The sequence below is a fragment of the Phytophthora cinnamomi genome (genome assembly GCF_018691715.1).
Source record: "Phytophthora cinnamomi strain GKB4 chromosome Unknown Contig39, whole genome shotgun sequence".
In the NCBI taxonomy this organism is placed as follows: domain Eukaryota; phylum Oomycota; class Peronosporomycetes; order Peronosporales; family Peronosporaceae; genus Phytophthora; species Phytophthora cinnamomi.
Window position 1 is genome coordinate 1584742 of NW_027150972.1, and position 11991 is coordinate 1596732.

Genomic DNA, 11991 nt, shown 5'->3' on the forward strand with positions numbered 1-11991 from the left:
GATCACAAGACTCGAGTCACTCGCCGTGTCCGTACTACTACATTGAATCAAAAACTGCGCCAAGTAACATCGGTTGAACAAGATTTGAGTTCACGTCATAGTAACTTGACCATCAAGTGTTCTCTACGGATGCTTCCTCGGACCAATCTGCTTGCTGGCTAATCGATGTGCGGGCACGTCCACAGGTCGTCGCCGAGGAAGTGCACCATCTCGATGGCGATGCCCTTGTTCTTGTTCCGGATGTCATCGGTCGACATGGTCAGGATGCCGATAGCCATGGCGTGCTCCTTGCCCTCCGCCATGATAGCCTGCACCGACCAAACAGGAAACATCAGCACAAACCAATTTCCACACAATCAAAACGCTACCAACGTACCACCGGGGTGCCAGCCTCCAGAGGCTCGGGCATGTCGCCGCCGGCCGACGTCAGACCGGGGCACATGACGTTGGCGCCCGACAGCACGAACGGGATCGCGCCCTTGTCCGCGCGCACCTGCTTCATCACGTGCGGCACTGCAGGCGACACCAGCACAGCAACTGTCAGCGCACAAAACCCAAATGTATCAACTATAAGAATGCACAGTAGGTAGGTGGGCACCCTTGTGCAGCAGCTTGAGCGTAGGCATGAACGGCCCGTCGCGCTGGTTGAAGAAGACGGGCTCGCCCTCGTGCAGCACGATCTGGATGTGGTTGTGGCTGGTTGTAACATATAACATGTAAATTTAGTAGGCGCTGTTAAATAGTGGTACATGATTGACATATATCAGACATGTCAATACGCACCACTTGGCCACCACCATGGGCGCCTTCTTGGGCATGAGCATCTCCGCGTAGGGCTCCATGTCCGGGTACTGCTCCAGCACCTTAGAGCGGATGCTGCGCTGCTGCGAGGACTTGACCTTGCTGCTGGTGCTCACGTGCTCCTCCACGCTGAAGCGCTTGAACATGGCGACGGACTTGCTGCGGATCGGCGCTTGGGCTTCCGGGCGGTGAATTGACGCCCAGCCAACATTCGTGTTTCGATTAAGTGCGAGTTCTCTATTGAAGAGACAAGCTGACACATACATCCCGTATACAGAGGGAAATGGCTACATCTGGATATACTAGTAAGTTAGTTGCTTCGATTCACCATTGCCTCCATGAGCTTCTGAGTCGCTTCGGCCAGCGTTTGGTGCGACCTGGCGAGCTTCTCCAGCCGCTCGGAGCGTTTCTCCAGCGCGCGCATGATCTCGTCTTGCCTCGGGAATTCTTCCTCGGCTTCCGCTGGAACTTCCTTCTCTTCCGGTGGCACCGGCTCCGGTGACAACGACGCTGGCTCGGACACCGGGATGTCTTCCTGCGGACTCACTGGCTCTGGCTCTGGCGGTGGTGGTGTCGAGACCACAATCTCATCCACCACCATCGTCGTCTCTGCCTGCTGCGGTATTTCGTCCGCCGCCGTCTCTGTTGGCCTCTTCCGCTTGGGAGACGCCTCGGATCTCGCGGTCTCTGCTTCCTGTCCCAAGGCCTCCTCCATCTCCCTGTTAAATGAGCTTCTCACCTGCTGCTGCGGCTGCGTTGGCGCCGCCACGACGCTCTTGCTGAAGCACTCGGCCATCATCAGGTGCAGCTGCGCCGTGCTGTTGTCCTGCCACTGCTGGCGCAGCCTCGTGAGCTGGTCGCTGCACTTGACGGCGTCCACGGGCTCGTCCAGCAGCCCGTCGCACTCGTTGATCCTGGCCGCCACGACCCCCCAGGCCTCGTGCACGTCCGCCACCGTCTCAGCGCCGTCAAACAGCGCGCGCAGCTGCCGGAAGCGCAGCCGCAGCAGCTCCTGACTCGCCTCGGGGCGCCACTGCAGCGGCGCCTCACGCGGACGCTTGCGGTGGATACTCGCGCCCGTCTCCGGCTCCCCATCGCGCGACGTCGCCATCGCCGCAGCAGCAACGACAACCACGTCGCCGTAAGAGAGCAGCGCGTAATGCTCCGGCTGAATTTCGGCCGGTGGATATTCCGACACCAGGCATAGCAGGTCCACCCTCGCGCGCGACAATTTGCCGTCCACCCCTCGGTAACCAAATACCCTACAATAACGCATCTCACTCCAACCACCACCACAGTTAAAATCATCCTCTAGCTATTCATACCCTGAAGAAAACAAGCAAGTGCACGAATGTGCTTGCGCTACGGTACTCGTTCCCCCCCTAAGTGCGACATGTGACGCTCCTGTCACGCGGGTGAGCGTGCACCATTTTAGCTCGTTCCTCGCGGCGCGCACAAGTAAATAACCGCCGACGCTACCGCTCCTACCGGTATTGCTCCTCTGTTACCAGCCCTGTTACCATGCCGACGCGCCCAGACCGGTCGCAGTGGAAGCGCGTGGACGTGGTGGTGCCCGCGGGTCCGCTGGGGCTGATCGTGAGCAAGAGCTCCGTGGGCGAGGGCCACGTGGTGGTGGACGGCTTCCGCCCCGTGGGCGGCGCGGGCGAGCCCGGCGCGCTGGAGCGGCAGGGCGAGATCGGGCCCCACTCGCTGCTGCTGGGCGTGAACGCGCACGACTTCACGGACGCCGCGGCCGCCTGGAGCTTCGAGAAGATCCGCGAGATCCTCGTGAGCACCAGCGGCGCCGAGCGCGTCGTGCGCTTCCTCGTGCCGCCGCCGCCGCCCGCCGTGCAGTTCGAGGAGCTGGCGGCGCACGACGCCGCGCGCCGCTTCGCGGACGACTACGCGCTGGGGCGCGAGCTGGGCGCGGGCACCTTCTCCGTGGTGCGCGAGGCCACGCACCGCGCGTCGGGCCAGCGCTTCGCCATCAAGTGCATCAAGCGCGCGCAGCTGTCGGCCGACGACCTGCAGGCGCTCGTGGCCGAGGTGAAGATCCTGCGGGAGATGCAGCACCCGCACATCGTGAAGCTCTACGACGTGTTCCAGGAGGACCAGTACTTCTTCCTCGTGACCGAGTTCATGCCCGGCGGAGAGCTCTTCGAGCGCATCGTCAAGAAGAACTTCTACTCGGAGCGCGAGGCCCGCGACCTCGTCAAGGTGCTGCTCGAGACCATCGCCTTCTGCCACGACGCAGACGTCGTGCACCGCGACCTCAAGCCAGAGAACCTGCTGCTCAGCAGCCGAGAGGACGACGCCGACATCAAGCTCGCGGACTTCGGCTTCGCCAAGAAGGCGGCCATCCAGAACGGAGACGCCGGGCTCTCCACGGCCTGTGGCACGCCCGGGTACGTGGCGCCCGAGATCTTGATGTCCAAGCCCTACGGCAAGGAGGTGGACATCTGGAGCATTGGAGTCATCACGTACATCCTGCTCTGCGGCTACCCGCCCTTCCACCACGACAACCAGGGCGTGCTCTTCAGGCTCATCAAGGCTGGACGCTACGAGTTCGACTCGCCCTACTGGGACGACGTGTCGGCCGAGGCCAAGGACCTCATCGGCAAGATGCTCGTGCTCAAGCCGGCGGAGCGCTGGACGGCGCGCCAGCTGCTGGAGCACCCGTGGATCGCCGGCGACGCGGCCAAGGACGTCCAGCTGTCCACGGCGCTGCAGGAGCTGCGCAAGTTCAACGCGCGCAGGAAATTCCGCGCGGCCGTGAGCACGGTCAAGGCCACCATCTCGCTCACGAAGGCGCTCACGCTCGGCAACAGCCCGCGCAGCAACAAGGACAGCGACGATGGCGAGAAGGACGGCGCGAGTGCGCCTGTCGCCAACGCCTCGGCAGACGCCTCCGCTGTGCCGCCCCCGGCGCCCACAGCGTCGCAGTAGATAGGATCAGGCGGTCGCTTTGCATGGCCGTGAAGCACGAAGGCAGTCAGTGGCTAATGCTTGCGCTAGAGCTGTGCTGTGTGCTGTTCTGGCGTGTGGAGCAGGTCGAATACATACTACTTCAAGACTTTGAAGACACAGTGCCGACCGCTTTGCCGCGGTAAGAAACAGAGATGGAAATGAGAGTGACGTTGTGTCAATGGATCATGTCTTGAAGCAGCGAGGAACGCGTGCGTTTCGCCTTGATGGTTGTGGTGTTTATTGCTCGGAGGCTGGAAATAGTCCCCTGTGGTGTGAGGACGAAGGTGCCGCTCATACTCGAGGACTTGAGTCTTGTTGCTAGAGGTGCTGACACTTCTCCATTGTGCAAGGCTCCATCGACCCAGCAAGTGTATCAGCCACCGATCAGTACCATGCTGGCGCTCTTCTCGGCGATCAAGCCGACAACGTCGGACACGGTGCAACTGATCTCGACGCCCGGGAGCCCAACGACAGAGTTTACTCAGATCCCTGGCGGTGTTGTCAAACCCTCGAGCATTATTGTTGCTGGCATGGACATCACGGCATGGCAGGTCGTGGAGGTTAACGTTCCCGCAGGCCCGCTCGGCATTTTGCTCGACGGAAGCTGCATCGATGCAGCGTTGCTAGACGATTTCGCTCCGGTGGCTCGAGAAGGCACTCCTGGTGCCGTGGAAGCGAGCGGTAAAGTTCCTCATGGAAGTGTACTGGTCGGCATGGACAAGATCGACTTCATGCAGGAGCCGCGGAAGACACTCGCTGAAATCGGCATCATCCTGCGAGAAGCTGCACACCTCAAGCGTCTACTGCGGTTCCGAGTGCCACCGCAGAACTTCCAGAAGATGCCGCTAGCAGCTCCTCAGAGTCCTGAAGAGGACGACAAGGCTCAACTGGTTCTCGGTCCCAGTAGCAGCTCAACCAGTCTTGTGGAAGGCAGTGATGCGAACAAGCCTGCAGGCGAATGGTCAAGCTGGATGTGGAGTGGCCTTCGAGCTGCAACAACGTTAGCTGCCCCTCGTGCGCCAACGTCAGAGAACCAAGCAACGCCAGCTACAACTGAGCCAACCGCTCCATTGCCGACCGTGGATCCGGTGATTAAGTCAACAGGTCGCTCGCCATCGTTCGTGCGGGTGACAGGCTTGGAGGATCGACAGCTTGAGTCCGACAGCCACCCGTTTGTACCAAGCGCGTCTGATAAAGTCGTGAGTGTGGAGGTTCCGGCAGGCTCACTTGGTCTGCACCTTGATGGCTCAGTCGCGAATCGTGCTGTGGTGTTGGGCTTTATCCCTCTACCGGACGGCTCTCGCGGTGTGCTCGAGAGGAACGGTAGCGTTTCTTCTGGTGCTGCGCTTGTGGAAATCAACGGAGAAGACGTCTCGCAGGAATCGTTGGCAGGTATTCGAGAGCGACTGGGTCGCTTGAGCGGTGAGCCTCGACGCTTGAGCTTCCGCCTAGCGCCTCCAGTGAAGCTGACGGTGCAGCCACCGCCGACGTCTACCTCATCAACTACAGCTCCTGCACCAGCACCGATCTCACGTTCACCAAGCAGGAGAATTTCAGCTGTCAGTATCCAGCGGTTGAGCATGGTGTCGGCGTCACAGCCCACGTATTCGGAGGACATCGAGCTCCGACGACGTCTCGAGCTGAAGCTGGTGATGACCTATGACCGAAAGGAGCTCAAGTTCAAAGAGTGCTGGTTTGCCGTGCACGCCGAGTGGATGAATCGTTGGGTGATGTTCGTGGGGAAGGGAGGCCCTTTGCCAGGCCCGATCACTAACCAGGAGCTGCTGCAACCTGGTTGGGACACGGACAGTGAAGACCCCAATCGAGCCGCTTTCGTTCGTCCAGGGCTGGAGATTACTAAGGACTTCCGGTTCGTGACGCCGATGGTCTGGGGTTTGCTGGTCGCTCTACACGGGGAAGGAAACGCCCCTCCTATCGCGAGATTCACCCTCAATATCAACTCGGAAGCACCCGAAGACATCAATGAGGTCCTCCACGACGCCAAAGCTCAAGCTACGGGCCTTGCGAGCAGCCTTCTAGAGAAATGCCAAGTGCTGAACAAGTAAGAGCATGCATCGAGTGATCCATATGAATAATATATTGCAAGAGCTGCTCAGAATTATCGGTGGACTCAAACTTCCATGTGAAGATACAGGTATGAGTCCCCAGTGATTTGTGTCTGTTCCTCTTGTTTCCCCAAGCCATTCTCAGATTTGCGTCGAGGAGGATAAAGCGATGGCGCGTAACGTGTGGTTTCATTTAGTGGATGAAGGTATTGGAGACGCGTTTGAGGGTTCAAGCGTGACCTCAGTCCCAAGACGCGATGGCATCCAAGACATCGAGGATTCTTGTCAGCCGGTATGCAGGTTCTGCCATTGCAATGATCGGTGATCCTGTTTTGGTAAGAAATCTGGCTTATCTTCTCCTGGACGACGCAAATGCTGCGATGGATGGACCGATGTTGGAGATGTATCTTCGCAAGGGCGGTGTGACTGCACGAAGGTGGCAACACGATTACTTGGCCACAAGGACACAAGCAAACACTCACGCGTTCCACATCGGGTACTTCCACGAGCTTTTGCGTTCTCTTCGAGGCTCAACCTCGTCGTTTGAGTTCCGAACGCTCGAGATTTTCTGCGTCGTCAAAAGTAAAGCGCTTTCTGATATGTAGTCACGGGTGAAAGTCTGTTGGAAGCTTTTCCTGGCCGGATGAAGGACGAAGAGCACAAGAAAATTCGCCTTGTTGGTATCGACGGAGTTGCTAGGTGGAACGAATTCAACTTGTGAATGGGAGGTGTTCGTATTCGAAATACGACAAGTTTAGTTTGATGTACTGTACTACCCGTCATCAGCCATTGCCTTCTCTTCTATCGACGTGAAAGTATGAACAGGTCAATTCGTCCTAGTGATGGAAGTTTGTCAACGTGCCACTTATTCCACCGGCAATCACCTTTATCCGCTAAAATGCCGCACTGAGTAACGGGGTCAAAAGTGCCCGACACAAGGGCGTCAAGGTTTCCCACTGAAGTTTTACCGCGTCGTTTATGGGCTACGAACACCTGCATCTTTGTATCGGGTTCTTGAGCTTGAACTAAGTTGTCGAGTGTGGCGAGGAAGGCTTCGTGGGCGGCCCAATTGTACAATACGTCGGCTGCAAACACGACACGAACATTTGCATCTCGCAAGAGGCTTGGCAATGGCGTACCCCATTCGAGAGCTGAAACAGATGAAGACGGCGGTGAGCGATTCCGGTCGAGATTGGCCTGCAATCGGTCCGTACACTCGGGCTTCTCTGTGAAGATCGTCTTTACTTGAGGTTGGAATTTTGTCAGTACTGCAGCGAATAACCCGCAGCCGGAGCCAAGCTCAAGCATCACCTGCTTGTCAACTGGCTCATCTTTCCCCGACGTTGCGGAAGCGATAGTACCAGCTCGAAGTACTGCCCAACTCAGCAGAATCGAGGCGTCCCATACATGTGCACCCATGGCATCGCCATAGTGTTCCTCCACAATCAACATATTTCCTTCCTCAGTCAAATCCTCTGCTACTGCTGAATTGGACGATGGCAAAACGCGAAAGAGCCGCTGGCAAACTGTGCTGGTAAAGTTTGAGCTGTCCATCTTACCGGTGCTTGCGACTTGCAGCTCCACTTGAAGTGGTAATACCAACACGCGTTCATTGAGCCATGCACTACCGACGCAGAAATTTTGCAACGATCCTCGATCCTTGAAGGAATCACCCTCAATTGCTGGCGTTTGCTTCATCTGGATCCTGAGACCGACACGAGCATCAATGGGGAGCGGGCAAGAGCCTTGACTTGGCTGCAAAGAAGCCCAGAAGACCCACTTGGCTTCTCGTCGTTTCTCTCTTGGCGAGGGATGCCGTTCCTCAATTCTCAAATGGAGTTCGTCAAGGTCCATAGAACTGCCGAGCTGGTTGTCAATAGCACCGGAATGTTGAGAAGCGAGGGAGATGTCGACCCCTTCAGGAAGCGAGAGGTTCTTGGGGAGCGGCTGCCCCATTTCATCCACAACATCGACTACAACACGAAATCTCTGGCCTAGGACCACACGAAGGGGAAGTCCAAAGCGGAGTCGAAGTCGAAGCAAGTGCAGATCCGTCGGTAGAGCGTCTTGCATTCTCTGCAGCTCGGCGCCATCAAAGCTGAAGAGCGGAGAACTTGCCATCTCCACGAACGAAAGTGCAAGACCCAAACCGTCACCAGTCCAGATCTGCTGTCCGCGTCCGTTCACAGGGCGGCGATTGATCATGGAGGCGACACCACACGCCCTTCCACTGCCACTGCACCCGCGTAGAGCTCAGCAACTCTTTCAGGTGGAGTTGTGCATGCTCGTTGAGTGAAATCCTCGAGCTTGGTCCATTCTGACAGCCTGAAGTCGTTAGGACATTCTGCTCACGCATGCCGAGTTGACACCCCACCTTTCAGAGCAGCCACTGCCTCAACGACTTCAAAAGCTACAGGTAGGATGCATAACACCAGAGATCGACGATAGTTTGACTTACATTGATATTTCGTTCGTTCTGCGTGAACAGAGACTCAACTTGAACGGCATCCAGGAGGCCAAGAGAGGAACCCGTTTCCAACGCATTCGAGTCGCGACAGACTCGACTCCACACAGTGAGGTGGAGGAGGTGACTCTAATGCTGTCGAAGGACGGATCAACGCTTCAAGTCGTGTCGGACGTCGACAATTTACTGCAAAGCTCGGTGCAGTTGGTTGACATCCAAGGCATCACTTTGCATGCGACGCCGACGCACAGTTGGTCACTCCAACTCCATGGCCACGATGCCAGAGGAGATAACAACGCCACTTCAGTACCAACTGAGGGGGCCACGGAAACTTTTGTTGCCTCTAGCGCTGTTATCTTGAATCGATGGATTATAGCACTGACCTGCGGGGCCAATGCGTTTCAACGCCAAAGAGAACTACAAAGCACGGCGATAACTTTTCCTGACGCTAAAGCTGCGGACCTAGTGTGGCAGGCTGCGCGGCTTCGCATCTTCGAGCTGGCAGAGATATTGCCGCTAACTGAAGCTGTTGACCACGTGAACAAATCCATTCCGACGCTGGATCGCCATCAATGCGACGCTCTCCGCTGTCGTTTGCAGTTTCTACAGTGTAATGAGGATTTCAGCTAACAGGAAAACGTTGCTCCACCTGTTTGGGAACCCCGTAGTAAAGCTCTTAGGTTGACTTTTTTACAGCCATCCTTGTCGTTTCAACTCTTTTCCTTTCGGTTCTAGGATTTCGGCATTCCTGAATCTTTACAATTAAACCCAAATGTCCGCTTCACTGCATCTACCATTCTGTATCACTAAGTTCATCAATATTTGTGCTTATCTGTTTTTAAAGCAGCTCGGTAACTTTTGCTCGCAGTCAATGCGTTCTGATGCTGATACTCTACATGTATCGGTACGCCGGAGGTCGGGCGAGCTTAACCCGAACACGAATTCAGTTGCGAATACTACACGATCTCGATTTTGCCACTGCTTGATATCACTACAGTCAAACGTTTGCACTGAAAGGGGCTGAACGTTGTGAAACACTGTAGCATCCCCAAGATGGGTTTCCGGTTGGTGAACGCGCTCAGAAATACAAGTTGCTGTGTCACTGACTTCGCGCTCTCACTGTATTCTTTGGAGTCTGCGCACCAACTGCGTAGATTTTCTAGCGCACCTGCAATGGCTGTGAAAACCACTGCCACCGCCAGGCTTAACTGCTCCTTCTTGTCTGTAGCATCGCTTCGCACGAGATAAAAACTGGCAGCAAGGATCGCGGCCACCCACAGAGAAGCACCAATCCACCTCGCAATCGAGAGCGTCAGCTTGCGCAGCAGTTGTCTTGCCAATTTCTCAACGAAATCTTGAAACGGCCCCGATTTATTGTTTACCAGCATGCGGAGGTAGCATGGCGCAACACACCACACTACGGTATCGACACCATCTTGGCCAACTTGTCGTAGCTGGATACGATCAGCGAGCTCAAGTAAGCCGTCCACCTTTCTCCACCCCATTTCTTGCAGGATGGTGTCCTCAATTTCACAAAGCGTATCGCCGTCCATTGTCTGCTTTCGAGTTACGTCAACAGGCTCAGTGTTGGCAACGAAAATGAAAAATGAAAGCGTGTCGCCAAAGGGTCGCTAGCGCTGCCGGCTTCGAAGGGTCATTTTGAAATCCCAGATCCGCGGTCGAAATTCATATGATCTCAACGTTCAAGAATTCGCCAGGTACTCACAACCGTGGTGCATCAGGGCAAGCTTTGGTCTTTGTCATGTACAGGTGTGTGTGGCCAAGTTACAGCATGCCGTACTGTGCTCAAAAGCCATATAAAGCTTATGATACCAGCTTCCAGAAAGAATTTCGCGAGTTGATTTAATTATTAGAGCAAGAGGGGTTTACACCTCATGGTTCAGCCAGAATCGGGCTACTCGCAGGCTTGTCTTGGTGACTTCAATATCGTCTCACGTGAAAGCGAAACTAGATGGTGATGACTTGAACAAGGTCATGGAGCATGCCGTTCCATCGTGGCGTTTCGATGAATGCTTGAGAGCTGTTGAAGACGACGAGCTCTTCCGGTCGGTTTTACTACAATTGGATGCATCAGGTGACGACATACTCACCGATAAGTGTCTTTGTGGACTTGGCGTGAATGGATCCTCTTATCGAAATACTACTTCGCTAGTGGAAGTGCTCGGTACATGCTTAGTTATCCAACAGCGACAGTCACGAAGGCATTGAATAACGTATGGAGAAGTACCAGTTGGCTGTGGCGTTAGCGTCGGGGGAAATTCGAACTTATCAGTCGTTATGCTGCTTCCGCTTTAGCGTTCACTGGTGGGGCTGAGCTGTTTAGACGGTTTTGCGTTTATCTTAAAAAAAAAGATTCGAATGCTGCCAGGGATACATGCCTTCCATTACCAGTTGACACCGGTCCAGCTGGCAACTCCGCTAACACTTACAATTCGAACTTGCTCGTGTTCCTTGTTCTGCGGCCAATCAGGAAAACCATTTAACATACCCCCGCCCGTGCTTGTGGAGAAGGTGAATCCATCCAGAGCTTTATTTTCGACGACGAAGAAAATTTCAAGCGTTTCGATCTCAAATGACGAGGTTGAGTGTAGTAGAGAAGTCAAAAAGCTGTTGAAATGTGTCCAATGTGAAACGTATGAGTCTTTGCTCGCGTCACTTGAGCGAAGCGCAGCAGGTTGTGCTCCATATCAATGTAAACGGCATCGTAGCCCCCTTGGTTGTACTTGTGCAGTTTCAACCAGTCCTTTCTTGGGAGCCTGGGCAAATTTTCTGGGTCGACCACCAAGACTCGTCCTTGCGGCCATGTAATCATCTTCCATCTTCGTGCAGAGTCACACCACCCTGGCGAATACGCGAAAAGAAATACATCTCCAAGACCCACCCATCCATTGCAGCATTTGAGTCCTGCTGGAGAACAGAAGCCAAGTTCCATATCAAAGTAGGGCCGCTGAACATTGCACTGGCAGAACCAGCATACCGGCTGACAATCCCCGACTTGCTATTTCCAAATCGACAATAAAGCCGATTGATTGCATTGCTCGAGCGAATACCTACAATTCCTGCTGCAGCCCCGGACACATCCGATAGAGCGTCAACGGCTTCATGTAGTAACGCGACAACTTGTGCAGTCGACCGGTTGAACATGAAGCGAGCACTACCACCCGCGAAGTAATATTTTGATCGCACAAGCGTCTGGCGCCAAGAAAGATTCACATGGGGGTCGTCAGGCTGGGGGTCATCGTACGAGTCCAACTGAGCACGAACGCTTTCAAACAGCTCGTCATCCTTGACAGCTTCGAGGTATTCGTCCAACACCCAAGACGACACAAAGAGTTCTCTGGTTTAAAAAAAATGCCATCTCCGCCGTATCATCGACTTTCCGGCGGCATGACATCGATGTCACTACAACAAGTCTGCGGTCCACACGTTTTTTCTAGAGCCATACTGTACAGCGCAAGTGCTTAAGTCGCCATTGTTATCCATCGTCACACCATCAAGAAGCACGATATGCTTGTTTGTGTCGTCGACCTCATTCAAAAGGAGACTTAATCCACCAGCTGCTAGCTGGCCCGTACTCAGATTGACGGTTTTCTTCCGGTTCCCCTCCAAGCGCACGCAAACTGAAGGCGCGGCACGACTGAGACGAATCCATGTGATAACCCAGCTATTCGT

General features: G+C 55.1%; 4 protein-coding genes across 4 annotated transcripts; 2 read left to right on the forward strand and 2 right to left on the reverse strand.

Moving 5' to 3' along the window:
* Window positions 1–158: 158 nt before the first annotated feature.
* Window positions 159–947, reverse strand: IUM83_10767 (Fumarylacetoacetate hydrolase domain-containing protein 2; the record flags this gene model as incomplete). The annotated part of the gene is made up of 4 exons (XM_067935284.1): window positions 159–308; window positions 377–513; window positions 599–696; window positions 784–947. 4 exons carry the CDS (start codon window positions 945–947, stop codon window positions 159–161), a joined length of 549 nt encoding a protein of 182 aa, XP_067791565.1.
* A 164-nt stretch (window positions 948–1111) lies between these two features.
* On the reverse strand, window positions 1112–1912 carry IUM83_10768 (uncharacterized protein; the record flags this gene model as incomplete). The annotated part of the gene is made up of 1 exon (XM_067935285.1): window positions 1112–1912. The coding sequence occupies one exon, from the start codon at window positions 1910–1912 to the stop codon at window positions 1112–1114; it is 801 nt and encodes a 266-aa protein (XP_067791628.1).
* A 410-nt stretch (window positions 1913–2322) lies between these two features.
* IUM83_10769 (CAMK/CAMK1 protein kinase) lies at window positions 2323–3747 on the forward strand (the record flags this gene model as incomplete). Its single annotated transcript, XM_067935286.1, has 1 exon — window positions 2323–3747. One exon carries the CDS (start codon window positions 2323–2325, stop codon window positions 3745–3747), a length of 1425 nt encoding a protein of 474 aa, XP_067791629.1.
* Window positions 3748–3992: 245 nt separating this feature from the next.
* IUM83_10770 (Peptidase C19, ubiquitin-specific peptidase, DUSP domain) lies at window positions 3993–5834 on the forward strand (the record flags this gene model as incomplete). Its single annotated transcript, XM_067935287.1, has 2 exons — window positions 3993–4052; window positions 4119–5834. 2 exons carry the CDS (start codon window positions 3993–3995, stop codon window positions 5832–5834), a joined length of 1776 nt encoding a protein of 591 aa, XP_067791433.1.
* Between the last annotated feature and the right edge of the window lie 6157 nt (window positions 5835–11991).